The sequence below is a fragment of the Cryptosporidium sp. chipmunk genotype I genome, assembly GCF_004936735.1.
Source record: "Cryptosporidium sp. chipmunk genotype I strain 37763 chromosome Unknown contig_15, whole genome shotgun sequence".
Classification (NCBI taxonomy): Eukaryota; Apicomplexa; class Conoidasida; order Eucoccidiorida; family Cryptosporidiidae; genus Cryptosporidium; species Cryptosporidium sp. chipmunk genotype I.
The window spans coordinates 217-22,273 of record NW_027125583.1 but is presented as its reverse complement, the minus strand read 5'-3'; the positions used below and the strand labels follow the sequence as shown (position 1 = coordinate 22,273).

The window sequence follows — 22,057 nt, the reverse complement described above, 5'->3', positions numbered from 1 at the left end:
GATTTAGTTAATGGGATATCATGCCTTTTGAATGGATAATAGAATATATCCTATAAAGGTATCTGGATGACTATTTAAATTTTGAGATGAAAAAGAATGGGTAGAGTTTTGCTGGTTAATATTGGTTTGGAAATTACTGAGATGATCCTTAAGTTCCACAAGTATCTGAAACCCTCCGTCTTTTGTCAACTTGAAGAGATTTTGTTTTGTGATGGGTAATGTGGCATTTCTTCTGGATATTTGGTGATCGTGATCATCATAAAATTCATGTTTTGAGTGACAATTTCCGAGATAAAAATGTATTTGATCATCACACTTAATTGGGATCTTGAGATTTAGGAATTTAAAAATTTGAAGTTTGTATTGCTGAGAATTGAGCCTAAACATGCTTTTATTTGCATTAATTTGTGATAATATAAATTTACGATACTCGTAGTTACTTCGAAATGGTGAGAGAATGTTATTGCTACAAGGAAAATAGTGCATATCATTCCTCTCTAATATGTTAATTACTTTAATTGCTTGATTTTCCTGGTTTTTCTTGATTTCAACTCTTATACTGTAGGAGTTTTGTTCTTTGTTATAAAAGTACTTTTTTGCATATCCTCCCATAATATAGACTTGCATGTACTTGAGTCTCAGGTTTGTGGGTGCTTTTGTTCGTCCGAGTTGGGTTTCTATATTTATTCGCGTGTTTTTGTTTTGGTTTGGCTCGTGTTCCTGGCTTAGCACGAGAGCGCGTTCATGTTGATGTTTCTGTTCCTGACTAAAATTTTCCCTCTCATTAGTTGAAACTATTTTGCAAATCTCAATATCATCTAATTCATACTTAGTAGAGTGTTTATTCTCAAAATCTAAAAACTTTAAACTCTTTAAAAGGTCTATAGGCCATTCAATAACAATTCTTTTTGAAGGTACCACAAAAGGTAAATCATCAAAAGTATTAATATCATTTTCATCGTCATATGATTTGTTCTTACTATCCAAATCTTGTTCAATGTTTACCATTGAATCATTTTTTCCTAACATTTGCTTTTTAATTTTCTTCTCATACAAAAAAGAATCTGGTAAAAGTTTAAATTCCTGATATCTACTACTCTCCATCTAATTAAGAACTTTGAATTTACTTGATGAGACCAGAATAAACAAAACACGCATTCATTTAATACTAAAAGAAAAGAATTAGAGTAAAAAAGTTATAATAAGAAATAAAAGAAAATGAATACAAATTAGTGTGGGATTCCTAAACTATTCAAATTTCTGACTAATTTTAATTTAATTTTTTTCTTTATCAGTAACTCATCTTTATATTTCTTATAATGACTTTAGACGGTAGGCCGCGCCTTAATTATTATTATTTTTTAAATTTTTATGTACTGGTATATAAAGGTACCCAAAAAATTTTTTTTAAAATATATTTAGAAAAGGGCGGGTTCTCGACAAAGTTTTAAATGATTAAAGAATCTGAAATGTCAAAAAAAAACTGAATTAGAGGAAAAAAAAAAATTAATCAATATATTAAAAAATAAATAATAAGGAGAGAAGGAAAGATAGGAGAACATATTAGTTTTTCTTTCCTCTCCAGATAAAGTCTAAAAAACTTTATTTTGATTGATCTTAGACAATAAGAATTAGTATAATTTTAATCAGCAATTTAAATAAACAATGAAGAGAAAATTTCAACAAATAAAAAAAAATCAAGGAAATAAAAACAATGAAAATGAGGAAATAGTATCATCTTCAGATGATGAGGCATTTTTAAGTAATAAAAAAAGTGGGGATTACCAAGATCATGAAAATTCACATTTTTCTGGAAGAACTTTAAGTTCAAATACGGAATCTGATTATGAAGATAATGAGTATGATGAAGATGACTCTTTCTTTGAAAATGATGATGAAAGAAAAGTTTCATTAGCAAAGAAATTTTTAAAAAAAATTGATGCTTTGAACGATAGTGATATTAAAAAAAGTTTAGACAAATTAGAAGATAAACTTTCTCAGAGAGATATTGCTGACACCTTTAATATTGTAGGAGGCTCTAAATTCTATAAAGGTCATAAACTTAGTCCAACATGTGTAACTTTAGATAAAGATGGAAGAATTGCATATACTGGAGGTAAAGATTGTGCTATTATTAAATGGGATTTAGAAACTGGTAAGAAGATCATTTTTCCAGGTAGCAGAAAAGATTTCGAATGTGGTGGGCACTTTGAGCAAGTTAAAACTATATGTTATCATAAAGAAACTAATCTTATTTGTAGTGGTGGTGAAGATAAAGTTATAAGAATATGGGATCATAGAGTAAAAAAGTGTGTTGAAAAATTCCATGGTCATACTAATACTATTACCGGTATAGTTTCTGAGCCTAACTCTGAAATTGACCAAATTATCTCTGTTTCCTTTGATAAATCTCTTAAAGTTTGGAGTCTTAAATCAAGATCTCATATGAATACTTATTATGGGCATACAAATAAAATTACATCTTGTGATATGATTCTTAAAGATAGACCTTTCACTGGTGCTGAAGATAATACATCCAGGCTATGGAAATTATCTGCTGATTCACATTTAATATTCTACCCAAGTCATAACTTTAATATTGATGGATCCAAAAATATTGAATCTCCTATTGATTCTGTTTCTTGTTTAAATAATGTTAATTATATTAGTGGTCAACAAGATGGTACTTTACATATATGGTCACAATTTAAAAAGAAACCATTATTCACTAATAATAGTTTACATCAAGGAGGTATATATTCAATTAAAAGTATTCCTTTTACTGACTTATTTTTCACTGGAAGTGATGATCAAGAAATTAAAGCTTGGAAATGGTCTAGCCAAAATAATAATATATCTCTTATTAATTCCATAAAAATTTCTGGGTTTGTTAATGATATTTCTATCACCGACAAGCTTATTGTTGCTGCTATTGGGCAAGAACATAGACTCGGCAGATGGAATTCCATCAAAGATTCAAAAAATGGACTGTTAGTTGTACCTATTTCCTACGATAATTAAAAAAAAAGTTAGGGTGTACTTTCATTTCTTTAGCTTCTAATATTCTACTTATAATAATTACTTATACTTTAATCAATTTGTTTAAATTCCTAAATTAACTTTTTAATTGACTTTCTAACAGAGCATTTTCCTCATTTAACAACTTATTGTCAGATTCTAATTTGTCTAAATTAGATTTTAACTCTAAAAAGTGCGTATTTTTTAAGTTAGCCTCCATATATTAAGCTACCCAATTTTTTTCTATTATTTGTGTAGTCTATCCCTAAACCTACCTGATAGGTCGTTTTGTAACTTTAAAATGCTCTCTATTATCTCCTCTTTGGACCTTGCTTCTTTTTCCTTCTCCTCTTCTCCCATTCTTACTTGTTTTCTTTAATTTTTGTTTCTATATTATTTATTTATAATTTTTATTAAATTTTGATATTTAATTTTTTTATTCTTGAATTATTTCCGATTATTTTCCCACGTAATAATTTTAACAAAATTATTTTTTAAATGCATGGAAAACCCGCCCTTTGCATGTAAAATTAATTAGAAATAAAAATAAGAAATGTGGGATTGGAATATAGTGAATAGTAATATTTAGGTAGTAGAAATTGATCACTTTTGCAAAATAGTGGAACTTTGACTTTGATTCAGTTTCAGAATAGTTTTATTTATTGATTAACTAATAAATTATTAGAAAATGTCTATTTGAAAAAATTGAATAAATTTGAAACAAGTTTTGCAATATATATTACGTTTATATATATATATATATATATATATATATATATTATAGGAAAGGACTTTTTCATGCAAAATGATGTGGGATAATTATTTCATATTAATACAGCAATTATTAAATAAAATGTCTTTGATTTAAAACAACAAAATTAATAATTTATTAGATTGAATTAAAAAAAAAATGCTTGCCTTGAAAAGTTTCCCAACACGAAACAAAAATCTTATATTCACAGGAATTGGATCAATTAATAAAGGTATTATTATTTTTTCCTGGTTTGACAGAATCTCAAGCTTACTTAAAGATAAGGTAAGTAATATATTGAAATACTATACTGTATAATAAAAAGGAGGAAAGAAAAGTAATAAGTAATTTCGTTTTTGTCTGTATTCATGGATAGAAAGGAGGATGAAAAACTACAATTAAAATAAAGATTAATGAGATTTTTGTAGATGAGTTGAAAAATAATAATAATGTTCAGATACCTAGTCCAAGAATTGATAAGATAGTCAAATTTGAAGAAATAGAGTGGAAGCTTTATATATGGATACCTCCTTTAGATAAAGGAAAAATTGCATATTCAGTATGCTGTAAGAATGAGAAATATCCAGAAAAGTTAATTTACTCATATTTAAGAGAATTAAACAAATCTACTTTGAGAATAGAAAGAATAAGCGAAAATATTCCGAATAAAATAAACGAATTGAATGGAATTAAAAACTTTAAAGAAGATGTTAAAAACCTTGTCACGAAATTTGATGACTTCGAGAACTTTGATAAAATTGCTCAGTTAGAAGGTTCAGCGGGAGAAATTACCAGTACGATACAAGACAACATCCAAATTCTGTTAAATAACAAAGTAAGTTAGAAAACCTTTTTTTTCTTACAACTTAAAAACTTTTAAATACTTTACAGGGAATTCTTCAAGCATTAGATGGACAGGCTGAAGCTCTTGAAGACGAGACAGAATCATTCTTACAGGATTCTGTTAAAGTTAAAAACAAGTTCTGGTGGAAAAACATGAAATATACACTTGTCCTTGCTTGCTTAGTTTCGTTAATATTCATTATAGCCTTTGCTAACTTATTTAACACCATATTTGGAAATGGAATAAGTCTTTTAAGCTTATTAAAAAGCAACTCTATTGCAAGTAAAGGCTATAGCAGCGTCGATAACAATAATAACATTATCCTTGCCTTGTAAAGCCTCAAATAATAGAACATAAACTCCTATGAAAAGCTTGACGGGAAGTTGTACTGAAGCATATGACTTCTGGTTTCATCGTCCAATTCATTTTCCTCTCCTGATATTTTTTCTTCATTCCTTCCCTTATTTCTCCCCGTTACCTCTTCATAAACTCCACTCCTACCCTCATTATTTTTACTGAATATTCCCAGTCCATGATCATAATCGTGAATTAACTCAGAAAGCCGCCTCTTGACAGACTCAAGTGACTTTTTTTCTACATACAACGAAGTTCCCATCTTTTGATTATGACTTTGACTATTTAAATGACGGATCCAAGAATGGGAATCGTTAAAACCAAGCTTGCAAGCCTCGCACCAATATCCTGAAATATTTTTTTTTATATCGTCACCGGTTATATGGCTCTTCAATACTCCAATATTCTTTGATATATCCAAATATATTTCTCTCATTTTCTTAGCACCCTCCTCAGAAATTTCCTCCTTTTTATCAGCCTTTTTTTCTTGATTCACATTTTCAAGGCTCCTTATCCGATCCCTCTCCTCTTTACTCTTGCTATAAAACTCCTTGTCCCATACTTTTCTTCCCAAACTATTCACACCACTCATTTTCACTTCTTTTTTCCAGTAACACTGTAGAACTAGAAATACTTTGTTTCAGATTAATCCGTCCTAAAATTATATAGAGGAAAAATACTGAAGCAAATAATCCAAATACCAAACTTTTATTATAATCATCACCTCACTTCCTTTGTCTTGCTTTATTTAATTATTTTCCCCCTTTCTTCCGATACAAATTCCTTATGTAATAATCAAGATTTATTAATAAATGTGATGGCGCCAATACTTATTTAAAAAAAAAATCATACCTTTTTTATTGCATGCGTACATGCATAATTACGTGGAAACACGTAATATAATTAAGATGGGTAGGAATTGGTATGTTCTGGGGGGCTTAAGTTTTGAGAGTTAGTTAATCTGAGGAATTTTTTTTGGAGAGGACTTAAAAAGAGCTGAATGAATAATATTCATTGGAATAAACAATGAGTATGAACGCAGGAGCCATTTGGATATAAGGCACATGGTTTATTACCTAATTTGAGTGAACAAACATGACAAATCATGTCTTGGGTAATCGTGACATGGTTAGATCGAGTATTTGACCATTTTTCGTAGAGTCTAAGAAAAGAAATTGCAGATAAATTTGTTGAAATTGACTTGCTTGTTTGATTGTGTATCGATGATACAAGGCTATTCTTTAAGAAATTCATCATATTTAGCAAAGGCCACTCTCCTGGAATAATTTGAAGAATATTTCCAATGGAAATATCGGGGTGAAATGAATACTTATTTAAAATATTAATTGTTGAATTTTGAAGTTTTTTTGCTTTATTTGTAGATTTGTCCTGTATACAAGAACTCCAAGACTCTATCAAAATTCTCACTAAAGCTATTAGTTCTCCGTTAGAATCCATAGTACTATGACTATAAATATTCTGAAGATTCATATTTCCATTCAAAGATGTTAACTTATTCATCAATTTCATGTAATTACTCTGCTCATTAAGATCTTTGCCTTTTGTATATTCTTCTGAAATGAGTGATAATTCATTGTGAGAAATGTCGAGAATTTCAAGCCAGGAATTCATTTCTAGGTACCCTGTGCTATTTTGTTGTAATGGACTAGAGATGTCCGAGTATTCGTCCACAAAAATTCTCCAAAGTTTAAATTCTGTAAAAAGTTTCAACTTATGATACTTTTGCCTAATATTTTTAACTAGATTGTTTTGTTGATCATTTTGAAAAGATATTTCAAATTCTGGTTTTTCAGCTAAAGCACCTTTTATACTCGCACTAGTAGATTGAAGAGCGTATTTATTATGATAAATCCACGCCAAAGTATAAATTTCTGCCAGTTCGATACTCTCTAAAACATTAATTATGTAATTCAATGCTTGAAAATGTCGGTTGCTCCTGAATAAAACTATTAAATACTCAATAATAATGTTATCATGAACTTTATATTTAAAATGATCGCCATAAGATATGTGTTTGACCAGAATCTCGGCGTCAAAATCCTCCAAATCTTCTAACATAATAGCTAACTTGGAGGGTTTAAAACTTTCATTGAAAAGATTTGTATAGCTTGATCTGTCCGTAATTAAAGGATCTATGCCAACTTCATTGTTTGTTGATACATCATTAATGTAAATCTCAATTAAATTTATTTTATGTTTTAATTCTATATTGCCTCCTTGAGTTGCTATTATCCTTTCCAAATAAGATTTAGTTAAGTGATTTGAAGTCATTGTTGGTAGCAAATTAAATAAGCCAAGTATCTCGTCTATTGTTAGTGGAAACTTGTCAACAGGCTTTAAAGTAAATAAACGATCTATTGGACAAATTTCAAACTTATCTAGAATAAATCTTGAATAACGTTTTAATAAGTTAGCTTGAATGTGTATTGGAGTAATCTCTGAGCTACATAAATGCAATAATACTTGATAAATTATCAAATAAATATTAATGTAATTCGAATTCCTGTCTGAATATAGTTCCAAAGTGTTCTTATCTGAAGAATTTACCATATTTTCTAAGATCTCCAGAGATCTCAAGTACGAGGAATTGTAAGCCAGTAGAATTGCTAATATATCGTATCTCCCATTACTTAAAAGAAACTCCTCGTATTCATCAATACTAAATTCCGAAAATACATTCCCAATAACTCTTTTTATTATTAACTCACACTCATCCTCAATCTCGCTTTCCATCATATCTTCTTGTTGTACAGAATCATCCTCATTGTTCTTATTAATAGTCTTTTGTTCAGAATCTATTTTGAGTAAATTTAAAATGATTCTGTTACTCAAGGAAATATCCTGAATTCTCTTGTGCTTGCTATTAAACTCATTAATTATTAACTTAATAATAGCAATATCCATAATCTTTCCAGTGGAATAACTTTTTTGCTCTTCACCCTGTTCTCCAACTTGGTGAAAGGGATCTTTTGAATTCTCAATGTTTGAAGTGTATTTTTCTCTCTCAGACAATAGAAACATCTTAAGCGACCTATTGGCAAAATAAATATACTCGTCAATCCTTTCCAAACCTCCTTCTAAATTAATTTGTAAGTTACTATGTAAATCAGACTTATTCAATAATAAGCTCTGAACAAACAAATCAATACTTGGAGGCAACTTGTTGAGAGCCTTCTTCCTCAGCACTGACTTTAATAGGGACTCGTGAAACTTCACATCTGGTGATAAATCCTCAGAAAGGTTCCCTTTTGAATTAGTCCATGGTAACTTTGCATATTCGTACAAATCTACCAAACTTCCATTTGAGTACTTGAGGTCCCACTCTATTGGAATCAGGTCTTTCCAGAATAATATTATTAAAACCCTTGGATCAATATGTGCTTGCTTGAAAGACTGAAAAGCCTTTTCAAATTGTAAATTTTTGAATTCATACCACCCAACTAAGCACTGGGTCTTGTACAACAAGCTATTAAACAATAAATCATTGCTATTGCAATATGTTCTCAACATATTAAGTGCTTGCTTTCCCTGATTTCTATTTACAAGTTCAAAGATGGACTCCTCAATTGGAATTGGAGTTAGAGCGTAAATTTTTGTTTTGGTTGAAACCACCACCATGGGGCCCAAAGGAGCTGTCATGACCGATGAGGAACTAAAAAATATTGCTTCACAAGTTCCTCCAGTGGAAATACAAGTAATTTCATCATCAAGCTGCAATGTTTGGACACTGTTGTGACTATTATTATTCGAAAACCCTCTCTTGTTACCAGTTCCAACTGATAGTAATTCATTTCCAGATTTAAAGTTTGAAGCTTTAGTACCAGCATTACTCTCTTTGATCAAAGAGTTAGTTTCATAACTTGCCAGTGAATAGATTTGAATAATCCCATTTTTTGTTCCTCCTAGAAGATAAGGAGATGAAAGTACTACCCCTGTAAGACCTTCAGATGGCCACTGAATCATTGATTTTGGAGACGGCTCCAGAGTGCTAAAACTAAAGAATGCCCCCAGATTGTCTTGGCAAGTCAACATAAACTCTTGTTCGGGTAGTATTATTATTTGTGGTTGAAAATTGTTTCCTAGCTGGTCCAAATTCAATATATCACTTATACTCTGGTCATCAATATTCATAATAAAGTAAGTGTTTGCAATGACAAAACAAACCCAGCTATCACACCATTCTATATTACATATACTTTCATTAAATGAAGCAAGCCTGCTTGGAATCTGAATTTCATCGACTTTAATAAACTCTATGCTGGACAAATAATCATTCTTAAGGTATTTTTCATTTTTTGCTGAAGCTTCAAGAGAATAATCAGCACTGCTATTATTCCCATTACTACCACTATTCGAATGGAAATTGTTTGTGGAAAATCCAAACCAAGAATTTACTCCAGAGGTATGGCCCTTTACAGTATCTCCATTCTGAATTGTAGAATCTTTTTCATTTTTAGCAACTGAAGATCGATTTTCAAGGCTTGATCTCCTTTTGTTTCTAGTAGCAGGATCACTATTAACTTCATTGTCATATTCCAAAATATCTTTTACATCTAATAAATCACCCAAAAGGCACGTATTATAAAAAATGATCTTTTTTTTTGTAGCAATACAAAATTTGGTCTGAAAAGTATTAATATTAAAGCTATCTTTCCAAACAGATAGTGAAGAAACTCCTTTACAAAGCAAAGTAATTTTTCCTACTAATCTGAAATCCAAATAAAACAAGTTTCCATCGCATATACATAGAATCACACCCCCAATACGTACACTGTTTTCCATTTCGTCATTTACCACTGTGTCGTAGCATATAATGGGAAATATCTTATCTATTCTTTTGCACTTCTGGGAAATATTCTTAATCCGAATACACCTTTCTCTTCCTACTATTCTCTCCTTATTCAAGTTGAATCCCAATGCATCGCCTCCACTATTTTTTTGAATTCCATCAAAATCCTCATATCTGTAGAGTAATATATCTCCAAAGTTGGTCCCTGCATAAATGTACCCAATAATCGGCACATAACACAATGAAGTTATTATTATATTTGGATTTTCGCTAAATTCGGAGGTTATTGGAACCACATCAAACCTCCTCATTCAGCCAATGCTATTCAACTTTGCATTCAGTACCAAACTTCTATATGATATATAAATTGTTTATATTAACAATAATAATAATAGCAATTATTATTATTATTATAAAATTTAACTAGTCAAATTATTCTCAGTTTTTTCACAAACAAACTATACACCCCTCAGTTTTCCTATACCGGTGTTAAATCAATACAAAAGTGCATGCCGCAGGCGCCAAATTCATGCATTTTATTACGTGTATATTTAAAATTATTGAAATTTACGTGAAATTTTTTTTTGAAGTCTGCATTTACAGGCTTCTAGAACCTTATTAACAAATATTAAGTTATTTCACTACAATTGATCTATAATTTTTTTCTATATGATCTTTTTTTCTGTTTCTTTAATTTTTCTGATTTGGTGCAACTGAAAAAAAAAGGGTGCATTTTGTTATATTATTCAAAATTAGTCAGACAAATTTATACTTAAAATCAAAAAATAAATACTTCAATAAGATTTAAATTTGAATCACTGATATAATCGCATTTATATTAATAAACTTATTAAATACAAATACTCAAATCATTGTATAACTTAATATTAAAAAAAAAATAGCACTATTGCATAACTGTACACATGCTTTCACTCCAATATTGAATTTTAAAAAAAATAGTCGCATGATGAAAAATGATTTATGAACCTGAATATATTAAAATACTCAGAAAAAGTCAATTCCGTGTTAAGGACGACCAACTTACAAAATTTGACAAAAATGTCAATTCTAGTGGTCAAGGAATCACTAACATTGCTTTTAAGAAAATAGACAAGGCCTTTATTGTAAGTTTAAGATTCAATGACTCTATTCTATATTTGAATTAAATATTTTTATTTTCTTCTAAATTTTTAGATAATCAATGACTTTATTGATAAGATATATAATAAGCTGGAAATGGCAATTATTGACAATAAAACAAGAAAAAATCCAAACCCTGGTGAAATAAATACAATTCAAATATATCCAAACGAACAAATTAAAGATATTTCAACCATTAAAAAAGAAACATTCTCTAATTCAACCCAAATAAACTTTCAAGATTTAAATGTCTTAAATGATAAACTCGCCTCTTTGTTATTTAATAAGGTTAGCTCCTCAAATAATTACTGTCAACAATTCTTTGAGAAAAATAACTATGGACTTACAAGAAGTGAAACCATTCAATTTAAAAAATCAATGGTCAATTTAATTAACCAAATGAACAAGGATTTTTCTTTTTAACCAAACTTCATATATAAATTGTATGCATGCAATCTATTCAAATTTTGTATCGCACCATTCTTTAAATTTTTAGATGATATACCGGTAAACTGAAAAAAAAACATGTTAGCACGTAATTATTGCGTAACTTACAATTAACAGTTTGAGCAAAAAAAATTTCTTAATTAAAAGAAAAAAAAGAAAACTATAATTAATAAGTATCATAAATTTTTGTTTAATTCATATATATATTTTGCTACATTAAAGATTTAAAGGAATACTAACAAAAATTAATATTGAATCAAATAATTAATCAAGAATAATAACAAATTGGCTGTTAATTTGATAATTAACTTTTAAATAGTATATAATATAATAAAACAATTTTAATTTTTAGTTAAAATAATTCAAAACGTGCCATAATTCGGTTTTAATTCCTATACCTTAGATAAATCAATTCTTCTTTTCTTCTTATTATCTACAGTATTTTCACAATGCCTTGCATTTAAATCAACTGTATTGATAACTTTAACAGGTTCATCCTCAGGAAGTTGAGCTTTATTAAAAAAATTCTCTTTCTGTATCTCTTCTAATTTAGGAATAGCAGTAGCAGGTTTCTGGTCTTCTTGGTTCACAGCTAATTTACGATTAATATCATCCAAAGTAAGCTGTAAATCCTCCAAAGTTAGTTTATAGGCTTCAATTTGTTGAGGATCTGTAGGAGCGTTCATTCCATTCTTCCCTTCAAAGTGATCTCTAACTAAATTCAAAGCCCTCTCAAACAAATCTTTTGAGTCCTTAATTTTTCCCGAAAACAAAGTGCTTTGAGCTAAACATATTAATGAAGATTCGATCGTATCCTCTGGTAATTTAAATGCTTCCAAGATAAATAGAGAATTTTTGTACTCAATTGAGGCCTCGTAATACTTTTCAGCCAGTTGCAAAATGTCACCTAATCTTATAAAAACATATGATAAATCCGTGATATCTCTATCTGGAATCCTCGATCTTTCCTCAGAATTACAAGTACAAACCTCTCTCAGAAGCTCCTCGAACTTTCCATCGTTCAACTCACAAGATGAAAACAAGTTAGTCAAATATTCAGGAATTACTCCTTGGCAATATGTTTCATAGTCACCCTTCTTCTTCAAATATATCAACTTAATATAAGCTAGCTTTGCCGCCTCAAAATTCTCCCACGCTACCTCCTCATCTGTAGCTTCAGCTACGCTGTTGTTTGTCATACTCATTACTGTTGACTCTATAAAAGTTGGGTCTGAAGATGTAAGAGCAGGCTGAAACGAAGATGATGAGGACGATGAAGACGATGAAGACGATGAGGACGATGAGGACGATGAAGATGATGAGGACAATGAAGATGAAAATGGATTCATTATATCTTGTTGTACATTTCTCTTTGAAAAGAAATTGGTGGAATTCTCCTCCTTTTCCAATAACACATCCGCGTAAATCAAGTAGTACTCGGAAAGCCTCGGGTCTATCCCACTTTCTTCTGTTATATTCAAAAGATTCATCCTGTTAGTCATGGCCCAATATAACTTTACAATAGCTTCGTCAAACTTCTTCTCTTTTCTTAACTTTCTGCCCTCCTCCAACAGAAACTCCGGATCCAAAGTTGCATTCAGCTCATCCTCATCCTCCTCATAGCATTCTTCATCCTCCCCATATTCCTCACACTCAGCCAACTGATTCATATAGGCCTCTCTCTCACTGAAAGTCATCCCCACTTGGTCTTCATCCTTCTTTTCAAAGATCTCACCTTTCGACACATCCTGCGCATTAAACTGCAATTCCCCTGACATATTCACTTATTTAGTGCACAAAACTACAAACAGCCCGTTACACTATTACCTCCCTTTGAAAATCTCTTTATTCTTCACTTCTTTTCTACTCTAATCAATTTCCCTATACTTGATTTCTATAAAAATAATACAAATTTGAATGGCGCTAAAATATACCCAATTTACCCGCCTATTGCGGTATTATGTAAATTAAAAATATGAGAAAATTGACGAATTAATAGTCAAAATTTGAAATATTTGAGGGACGAAACAAAGAGGAACAAGCGGAAAAAATAGCGAATTGAAAAAAATTCGAGGTTTTTCCTGATGTAAGGTAGCCTTTTCAAACTAGAATAGTTTAAAAGTCTGGATATAAAATGGAGAATCACTTTATGCAGGTGGATAAACAAAATGATGAATTTGAAAAATACTGCAGGTTTATCAGGGATAACATCATTGGAGAACTTCACCCAATAAAGACTCCATTTGGTCTTAGGAATATGATATATTCTGATTGGACTGCATCGGGAAGGAGTTTGAGATTTATTGAGGATTCATTGAAAGAGGACGTGGCTCCATATTATGGTAATACTCATAGTATAGCATCTAATAATGCAAGGCAAAGTACTTGGTTTATTTATGAGGCGAGAGAGTCTGTGAGACAGTTTGTTGGAGGAAATCCCGAAGATGCTATTATATTTACTGGACAAGGTTCAACAGGAGCAGTATCCAAGTTCCTAAAGATGATGGATGCATCTTACTGGATTAGTATAATTAAAAAATTTAAATCAGGCCGTATTACTCAGAGTTTATTTAAAGATATTTCTGTCAATGTTATTCAGGATAGATGGAAATCATTTAAGTGTGTTAGTTGTGAAACCCAGTATGATACTGAGGCTGCATTTAGAAGGCACTACAATAAAATTCACAGAGAAAAGTACCAAACCAAATCTGATTTTACACAGAATGAAGAAGATATCGAGAATTATAGAATAACTTTTATGGTTGACCCTTCATCTCATCATTCTTTATTCTTACCTTTTATTGAATATTCTAAAAGGTATATAAAAGGGCTTAAGGCTTTACATCATGGCTTAAAGTATAAATTATCATTTAGTTTAGTATATTTGAATTTAAACAGAAGAGGAGAAGTGGATATACCGAACTTAGAGGATGAACTAATTAAGTCAAAAAATGACAATGTTTTCAACATTCCATTTTTGTTGATTTCTGCTGGATCTAACGTTTCTGGAAGACTTAATGACTATTCAGAAATCTCAAAAATTTCACACAGGTATGGAGGAATTACTATGGTGGACTTTGCTGCAACAGCTCCTCATGTAAGACCAAATATGTCTCCACCCTTAAATCCTCAAGGATATGTAGATGTTGGTGTATTTTCTTCCCATAAGCTTTTAGGAGGTCCATCTACTCCTGGGGTTTTAATTATAAAAAGAGATTTACTATTGACTGAGAAACCATCTGATCCTGGAGGAAATAGTGTCTTTTTTGTATCTATGGATGATCACGAGTACATATTGAATAAGGAAGAAAGAGAAGAATCTGGAACTTCAGATATTCTTGGTATTTCTCGTCTAGGAATGGTCATGAAACTCGATATGAAAATTCCACAATACCTTAAACAATCGAAAGAAAGACTATTATTTGAAAGGGTTATTTCCGAATGGAATAAGTTTAATGTAAAAAATGGACCAAAAATTGATATATTGGGATTTGAGGAGCTAATAGTTGAAAAACAAGAGCTTAACAAAGGACAGTATCTGATGAGCCTTCCTATCATTTCATTTCTAATTAAGCCACTTAGCTTTGAAAATGAACAAGTTAAACTAGATTTTTTCTCGGAAAGTAGCTCAAAGATAGTCACTATTTCAGATAATGAAGGAAAAGGATTTTATCTTCACTACAATTTTGTCTGCTCTTTATTGAATGATTTATTTGGTATCCAGTCTAGAGGAGGATGTTCTTGTGCTGGTCCTTATTCCCAAAGGCTTTTGGGGTTCGATAAAGAAAAAACTAAACAGCTTTATCAAGATTTAGTTATAAGAGGTATCGAATCTGTAAGGCCAGGATTTACCAGAATTTCATTACACTGGTCTGACAACTTAGATACTGTGGATTATATTATAAAGTCGGTTATTTGGATTGCAAGTCATGGATGGAAATTTCTCCCTTTATATATTTTTGAAGAATCGCTAGGAACTTGGAGGCACAAATCAGAATGGAAATCTCTAGATAAAATACATAGGAGATGGCTAGGCAACTCTATTGGACAATTCTACTTCGATAAGTTTGAGCAATTAAGCTCTCAAAATTCTGTTAATATTGAATCAAAATTATCAAAAAGAGAATTAAACTTTGAAAGGAATTTTGAAATAGCAAATGAAATTCTCAGAAATTTAGAAGAGATCATTACAAACTCCAAGGGATGCCCAGGTGTAGCCTATGAAAAGGAATTCAAGCTTGATCCTGCGCTTAAAGATGTCATATACCAAAATAACCAACATTTTAATAATTCAATAAACTCGAGTGACTTATCTAGCATTAACGATTTTGAACTTCTTTCTGAATCAAAGTTAAAATGGTTTATTACTCCAAAATACATTCAAAACATTATTCACACATTACGCAATAATAGTAATAATAATAATAATAATATTTCTATACCGGCAGAATTATCCACATTAAATTGCATGCTTGCAAATTCTGACTCTTTTAAATGCGGCGCCACTCCTGATGAATCGAACAGACAAAGACAAAAACAAAAGCAAGAAGAAAGAGAAGAGCTTGAGAAGCAGAACTGTAAGAAGAATAAGATTTTAGAAGGTGTTGGATTATTTCCAAAACCGAATGACTTTGGAGTAATTAGAAAGCAGGTTGGGCAAGCAATAAAGAGATTTGATATGATAAAACAAGGAGATAAAGTACTTGTGGCAGTATCTGGTGGAAAAGATTCTTTGACAATGCTTCACATTTTGTTATTTTTGCAAAAAGTTGCGCCAGTGAAATTTGAAGTATCTGCAGCAACTGTAGATCCTCAAACAAGCGAAATGGATGCATCCAAATTAATACCTTATATGGAATCAATAGGAGTAAAGTACCATTTTATTTCATACCCAATTGTAGATATTGCTGCAAAAGTTAAGCAAAAGCAGAAGAAAATCTCCTACTGTGCTTTCTGTTCCAGAATGAAGAGAGGACTTTTATATTCTTGTATGAAGAAAAATGGTTATAACGTACTCTCTTTAGGGCAACATGTGGATGATATTTGTGAGAGCTTTTTCCTGTCTTTGATGAATAATGGAAAGTTGAATACAATGAAAGCAAACTATTTTGTTTCTGAGTACAATATACGAGTAATAAGGCCGATGATTTATTGTAGAGAAAAGGACCTTGCACACTTTGCTCTAAAAGCTCAACTTCCAATCATTGCTGAGAACTGCCCGGCTTGTTTTTCTCAACCTAAAGAGAGAAGACATGTAAAACAACTTCTTAGCCAAGAAGAGTCACATAATCCTACTATTTATTCTTCCATCATAAATGCTTTGTATCCTCTTATCTCAATTAACCACACCAATTCTTTAGTTAAGGAAGAAGAATTCATAGCTAAAAATGATGCTTTGAAGGTCGTATCCAAACTTGATGAAGATATTTCTAGTGAACTGCTACTTACATCTTGTTCTAGGTAGATTCAAAAATACTCTTTTTTTAAAAAAATCTTAAATATTTCTATCAGATTATCCTATTTTCCTCTATACTCTTATTTATACATATCTTTTTGCAGGCAATTTTATATTTTAAAAATTGCATGCATGCAAAGCGAGATCCTAAAATAAATAAAATAATTAGTTGGCAAGGAACGGGCTGTGGAGAAAATCAACGCAAAGATAAAATGTGACGAGAAGAAACCACTCTGAGATCAAGTTCCTAATCGCAAAGGTATATTGAACAACATTATTCATGATGACAAAATAATCAACCTTTCGAGTATCATTACAGCCGAAAATAAAATTACACCACTTTTTATTCTTACTGCTGTTTGAACCTGTAGAATTAAACAAAAAACGGAAATAACTGTAAAGGTAAAGTTGGAAAATCAAAAGCTGATACATAAAAAATGAAATAATTCCAGATACTGAATTGATCCTGGTTTTTGCTGGGAAAAACCGACATGAATAAGAATCTGGGACAAAATTATGGATCAAAAATAAAAATAATCCCAATATGCATGATCCCGCCTTCCTGAGAGTCTCAAATTCCCCCTGGTTCCAGTATTCTACAAAAGAAACTACTCTAAGGTCTGAACTAGAACCTTGTTTCTCAATCTTTTCAGCAATTTTGTCTCGAGAAAAAGGCGGAAACGTGCCGCTTGTGCTCACTCTACTTGAATTTAGTCCATCACTACTATTGTCATCATCCCCAATCAGCTTTGATTTTGAAGATTTCCCATATCCTGCGTTTTCTATTGATTCCATGCTCTCGCTATTTGCAGATTCTTCGTAATTTGGATAAATGAGTCTCAATCTATCGCTGCTCCTCTCAAGCAACCTTCTCTTCCTGATTTCCGCCTGCCTCCTAAGTCTCTCTACCTCATCATCCATCATTGCCTCTAAATTAATTTTTTTTCTCGCTTTAAGACCGGTATAGAAATTAAACATGTGGCGCCAAATGCTACATATATTTTAAATTTTAAACATAAGTTTTAATTAAATATTTAATGAATATGATATAAAGTAAATATCAAACTACTTTAATAATAATAATGAATCTCTAGCGTACAAAAATACTTGAAGAATCATCAAAGAATTGACTTAACTCCATGTTTTTGAACATCTTAAAGCTAACTCCTTTGGGAGGAGGTCCAGCTCCACTATTAAAGAACCAAATTGTGAGGCAATGCTACAGCCTCATGTTTTTGAATATTTTCATTGCCATTTGGAGCATATCTTCAATATTGTATAGTAAATTCACGAATGCAAACTTCGGTTCTGAAATCTCAACGTACTTTTTCATTGTATTTCTGATTGGAAGCGTTAATTCGATCTTCTTCTCAAAGCTCGGGTCTCTGAGATACTGTAGTGATGCAGAATGGTCCAACAGACTTATTTTAATACTTATCATCAATCTCGTCCAATATGGAGCCATTTTATGGGGATGCTGGATTTCCTACAAGGTATTCATGTCAAGATACCTTGCTGGTACAAAAATGTACTACTACTTTATATTTTCAAGATGGATGTATAATACTTTATTTGGAATGACTGCCTTCTTTTCATTCTCTGTAATTTATACATCATTTATATATAGCAAACTTTTAGTTTCTCTTACTCACCAAAGAGTTTTGTAGACTTCCTCTTTAAATTAACTCTTTTCAAGTTTGCCGCCTTTTCCTTTTATCTTTCAATATTTCAACTCTCTTCAAATTTTTACTTACTACAAAACTTATGGATGATTAAAGACTTTATTAGAAAGATTAAGGATAGTGGGAAGGAAAATCTTGCTCAGAATAGCGAGAAAAGTGTTTCTATTGTTTGCTCTAAGCCTGTAGAGTACATTAAACTCGGTACTATAAAGCCAAGTTTATGTAGAGAAATCGAGCCAATTCCCTCACAATTCCCCACTGTATACTGTATTCAAAGTAAGTAGCTCCGCATATTTATCTCCAATATTGTTACATAAAATTCATAATTTTATCATTTGTGCACACTTTTTTTTCAATATTTAGATTGGATTACTTCAGAACAAGAAAAGACTTTACTAGAAAATATCTCAAGATCCTCCTTTTTAAATGTCAAATTGAAAGGAAGACAAACTCAAGTATGGGGGGGAACAGTCTCTGAATCAGGAATTGCTAATCAGAAAGATTTACCTGAATGGTTAAAATCTATTTCTCAATCTTTAGTGGATTTTAATATATTCTCAAAAGAAACAACTCCAAACCATGTGCTAATTAACCAATATGAACAGTGCAAAGGGATTCTCCCCCACAAAGATGGCCCTCTATATTATCCAAAAGTTGCAATCATATCATTAGAGTCTGACACTCTATTCGACTTTTGGAGCCCCTCTCTCGATATTCAAGAAAATAAATTCCCCTTATTCTCCCTAATTGTTCCAAAACTTAGTCTACTAGTATTTCAAGATCTATGTTACACTCAACTTCTACACGGTATTTCATCCAGGTAAGCTTCACCTAGTACCAATTATGTCCTTTACACATTTAACTCCCTACGCTAATCATGGCTTTCAGATACCAAGATGATTTGGAAAACCATAATGTTATTAATATTAAAGACTTTCCTCATTTAAGCCCTAATTCCACCATAAAAAGGGGATTTAGAACAAGCCTAACATTCAGGTTTGTGAAAACTAACAACTAATTTACAAAGATTATATATACATAGCCCAAATATATACAAACAACCCAATCTACTCCCATAAATTAAATATTTTGTTCTAAATCTTTATATTACAGTCCTCATTGCCCCCACAATGTCAACCCCTCCTTTTTTTCTTTTACGCCTTTACTTTTATGTTTTACAAAAACTCGATACCGAACTAACCAGCGCCGAGAATTTGGCGCCTCTTGCGGTATTAATAATAATATTAAAGGCAAATAATTGTAAAAGGATTTAAGAAGAATTGATTAAAACTCATTGGAAGCTAACAATAAATAAATCTGATTAAACCCTTTCATTCTCCTGAATTTAGTTAGGAGATTAAGGTATTTTGAGGGCTTTTTAGTATAAAATTGGTGCTAATCTCCAATTAAACAACAGTTATTTAGGAAGTAACTATAATTGTTATTCTGCAGTAACTAAAGCATATATAGATATTCACTTATATGTAATAAACACATTAAACTATATTGAAAAATCCAAATAGCCTTTTAAACTCTCAAATGCAACAATTTCAAAGTTGTTAAAGTGACCGGGGCCTACAATCGTTTATTTTCAGTATAACAGCAGGTATTTGAAGAGGTTGGCGTAATAAAAATATATTAAACTTCGAAGCTACAATTATCTATTAATGGATATATAATTAATTCAAAAGAAATTATAACAACTTCATCCAATAAAGAAGAAGATAGTAAATATTTAATCTTAAGATGTCGAATATCCACAGACTTTCAGATTTACCTCCTCAAAGAGATAGAAGAAGCCAAAGTGGCAGAAGCTTTAACAACAACGAACCAGGGCTTAGCTTGAGATTCATTGATTTGTTTTTCCCAGGAATTACTTGGAAACATAGTATAATTTGGATAAGCCTTGTTCAATTTATTGTATATATAGCTACTTGTATTGTGGGGTCCTATGCATTGTCTCCATATGTGTAAGTTTGAAAAACTATCATGAAATTCTAATTTATTTCAACTGCTTTCTTTTTTAAACTTTTTAGGACAACCTTAATAAAGTTCCAAGCTAGCGTACCCTCATTAGTCAAGGAGGGCCAAGTATGGAGACTTCTTATAAGTCTATTTTTGCATGCATCAATATGGCATATTGTTTTTAATATAATATTTCAGTTAAGACTTTCTCTATCATGCGAAATTAAGTATGGAAGAATTCTCAACTTTACAATTTACTTTATCTCAGGATTGCTCGGAAATCTGTTTTCAGTTGCGATTAGAAGTAGTTGTGTTGTAGCAGTTGGTGCCTCCACGTCAGGTTTTGGATTAATTGGAGCACAGCTTGCAGAGCTCATTTTGTTTTGGCATACTTTACAGAACAAAGAGCAAGTGGTCATTAATATACTCCTTTTTGGAATACTTATGATTCTGATTACTTGGGGTAACCCATCATCAGCTATTGACCACTGGGGACATATTGGAGGATTCGTTTCTGGTACTTGTATTGGAATTATATGCAATTTTAAGTCAGATTTAAAGCCAAAATGGTATCAAGCTGCCTTTGGAGTTTCTATTGCTTTAGTTTCATGCACTTTGATTGGTCCGATTATCAGAATATGGGCATTCGAACTTGCTCCCTGTGTAGTTTTCCCTGAAAAACTTATGAATCCTTAAGGAAATTTGTCTTGCATAATTATATATTATTTTAATGACTCAATGTCAACATTTAATTCCCAGCACTTGTTAAACTAATAAGTTCCATTTCTCTGCCCCCTTCTAAGTAGCAATTATCCACCTTTAGAATTAATTTCGTTTAAATGAATCAAATAATAACCTTAAACGAAATAGATATAATTTATTCATTGAGCCGTCCTTCCCGTCTTTATTTCGACCTTATATCTGATTCCATTCTCTATATCTGTATTCATTAGGGGTGCAATTTGCCATTGTAATTGCAAATTCCTCTGGCGTAATCTTTGGATCCTCCAACAGCCTTCTTCTCCTTTTCTTAGATTCCCTATAATCATCATCAGGAGTTATACCAACCAAACATGAAAGGAGACTAATAGCAACAACTCCTAATGCAACTGCTATTATTGTCAATACCCAAAAGTAGCTATTTTGCTGCCCTGAAAAGTCTTGGATGCTTCTCATTTTCGTACTTCTAGTAAAATTCTTTCTTGGATTCCTTGAAGAATCTGCCACGGCCAGCATTCTGTTAGTTGCTGCATTCACGTCTGCTCGCGTCTTATAGTATCCAAATACTGCAAATGGAAGAAAATAAGTGGGTCCACCTGCCAAAGTTCCCATAATCCCCGTCTCAACTGCTCCAATTGAGCTCACAAATGTTGAATAAGTTGAACTCATTGCTTATAACTTTCGAAGTTTTTCTAGTAGTTTATTAATATATTTTGTTTCCGGATTTATTAACTCCCTAATATCCTCTTTCTTTTTCCTTTAATTTATATATAAACAAGATTTTTTATCATTAGAGGACCCACCTTGACCCAATATAAAGTGTTAATCTGTGAACTCAAGAAAAAGAATCCAAAGATTATTATATCTTCAA

General features: G+C 31.3%; 13 protein-coding genes across 13 annotated transcripts; 7 read left to right on the top strand and 6 right to left on the bottom strand.

Annotated features, from left to right (window-relative positions):
- Window positions 1-18: 18 nt before the first annotated feature.
- Window positions 19-1,104, bottom strand: ELE39_000943 (uncharacterized protein; the record flags this gene model as incomplete). The annotated part of the gene is made up of 1 exon (XM_067344020.1): window positions 19-1,104. One exon carries the CDS (start codon window positions 1,102-1,104, stop codon window positions 19-21), a length of 1,086 nt encoding a protein of 361 aa, XP_067202701.1.
- A 561-nt stretch (window positions 1,105-1,665) lies between these two features.
- Window positions 1,666-3,021, top strand: ELE39_000941 (Rrp9p U3-55K-family snoRNP-associated with several WD40 repeats; the record flags this gene model as incomplete). The annotated part of the gene is made up of 1 exon (XM_067344018.1): window positions 1,666-3,021. The coding sequence occupies one exon, from the start codon at window positions 1,666-1,668 to the stop codon at window positions 3,019-3,021; it is 1,356 nt and encodes a 451-aa protein (XP_067202699.1).
- A 907-nt stretch (window positions 3,022-3,928) lies between these two features.
- On the top strand, window positions 3,929-4,948 carry ELE39_000930 (synaptobrevin family; the record flags this gene model as incomplete). Its single annotated transcript, XM_067344007.1, has 3 exons — window positions 3,929-4,054; window positions 4,179-4,604; window positions 4,661-4,948. The coding sequence occupies 3 exons, from the start codon at window positions 3,929-3,931 to the stop codon at window positions 4,946-4,948; spliced, it is 840 nt and encodes a 279-aa protein (XP_067202688.1).
- Window positions 4,949-4,974: 26 nt separating this feature from the next.
- ELE39_000919 (U1 like C2H2 zinc finger) lies at window positions 4,975-5,559 on the bottom strand (the record flags this gene model as incomplete). Its single annotated transcript, XM_067343996.1, has 1 exon — window positions 4,975-5,559. One exon carries the CDS (start codon window positions 5,557-5,559, stop codon window positions 4,975-4,977), a length of 585 nt encoding a protein of 194 aa, XP_067202677.1.
- A 419-nt stretch (window positions 5,560-5,978) lies between these two features.
- On the bottom strand, window positions 5,979-10,088 carry ELE39_001027 (uncharacterized protein; the record flags this gene model as incomplete). The annotated part of the gene is made up of 1 exon (XM_067343984.1): window positions 5,979-10,088. One exon carries the CDS (start codon window positions 10,086-10,088, stop codon window positions 5,979-5,981), a length of 4,110 nt encoding a protein of 1,369 aa, XP_067202785.1.
- A 925-nt stretch (window positions 10,089-11,013) lies between these two features.
- On the top strand, window positions 11,014-11,340 carry ELE39_001016 (uncharacterized protein; the record flags this gene model as incomplete). The annotated part of the gene is made up of 1 exon (XM_067343973.1): window positions 11,014-11,340. The coding sequence occupies one exon, from the start codon at window positions 11,014-11,016 to the stop codon at window positions 11,338-11,340; it is 327 nt and encodes a 108-aa protein (XP_067202774.1).
- Window positions 11,341-11,756: 416 nt separating this feature from the next.
- On the bottom strand, window positions 11,757-13,142 carry ELE39_001005 (TPR domain-containing; the record flags this gene model as incomplete). The annotated part of the gene is made up of 1 exon (XM_067343962.1): window positions 11,757-13,142. The coding sequence occupies one exon, from the start codon at window positions 13,140-13,142 to the stop codon at window positions 11,757-11,759; it is 1,386 nt and encodes a 461-aa protein (XP_067202763.1).
- A 356-nt stretch (window positions 13,143-13,498) lies between these two features.
- ELE39_000994 (PP-loop family) lies at window positions 13,499-16,828 on the top strand (the record flags this gene model as incomplete). Its single annotated transcript, XM_067344071.1, has 1 exon — window positions 13,499-16,828. The coding sequence occupies one exon, from the start codon at window positions 13,499-13,501 to the stop codon at window positions 16,826-16,828; it is 3,330 nt and encodes a 1,109-aa protein (XP_067202752.1).
- A 156-nt stretch (window positions 16,829-16,984) lies between these two features.
- Window positions 16,985-17,740, bottom strand: ELE39_000983 (uncharacterized protein; the record flags this gene model as incomplete). Its single annotated transcript, XM_067344060.1, has 1 exon — window positions 16,985-17,740. The coding sequence occupies one exon, from the start codon at window positions 17,738-17,740 to the stop codon at window positions 16,985-16,987; it is 756 nt and encodes a 251-aa protein (XP_067202741.1).
- Window positions 17,741-17,958: 218 nt separating this feature from the next.
- ELE39_000972 (uncharacterized protein) lies at window positions 17,959-18,486 on the top strand (the record flags this gene model as incomplete). Its single annotated transcript, XM_067344049.1, has 1 exon — window positions 17,959-18,486. The coding sequence occupies one exon, from the start codon at window positions 17,959-17,961 to the stop codon at window positions 18,484-18,486; it is 528 nt and encodes a 175-aa protein (XP_067202730.1).
- Window positions 18,487-18,587: 101 nt separating this feature from the next.
- On the top strand, window positions 18,588-19,519 carry ELE39_000961 (alpha-ketoglutarate-dependent dioxygenase alkB 6; the record flags this gene model as incomplete). The annotated part of the gene is made up of 3 exons (XM_067344038.1): window positions 18,588-18,777; window positions 18,865-19,321; window positions 19,390-19,519. The coding sequence occupies 3 exons, from the start codon at window positions 18,588-18,590 to the stop codon at window positions 19,517-19,519; spliced, it is 777 nt and encodes a 258-aa protein (XP_067202719.1).
- Window positions 19,520-20,247: 728 nt separating this feature from the next.
- On the top strand, window positions 20,248-21,162 carry ELE39_000950 (rhomboid protease 3; the record flags this gene model as incomplete). The annotated part of the gene is made up of 2 exons (XM_067344027.1): window positions 20,248-20,471; window positions 20,538-21,162. The coding sequence occupies 2 exons, from the start codon at window positions 20,248-20,250 to the stop codon at window positions 21,160-21,162; spliced, it is 849 nt and encodes a 282-aa protein (XP_067202708.1).
- A 219-nt stretch (window positions 21,163-21,381) lies between these two features.
- Window positions 21,382-21,855, bottom strand: ELE39_000918 (uncharacterized protein; the record flags this gene model as incomplete). Its single annotated transcript, XM_067343995.1, has 1 exon — window positions 21,382-21,855. One exon carries the CDS (start codon window positions 21,853-21,855, stop codon window positions 21,382-21,384), a length of 474 nt encoding a protein of 157 aa, XP_067202676.1.
- Between the last annotated feature and the right edge of the window lie 202 nt (window positions 21,856-22,057).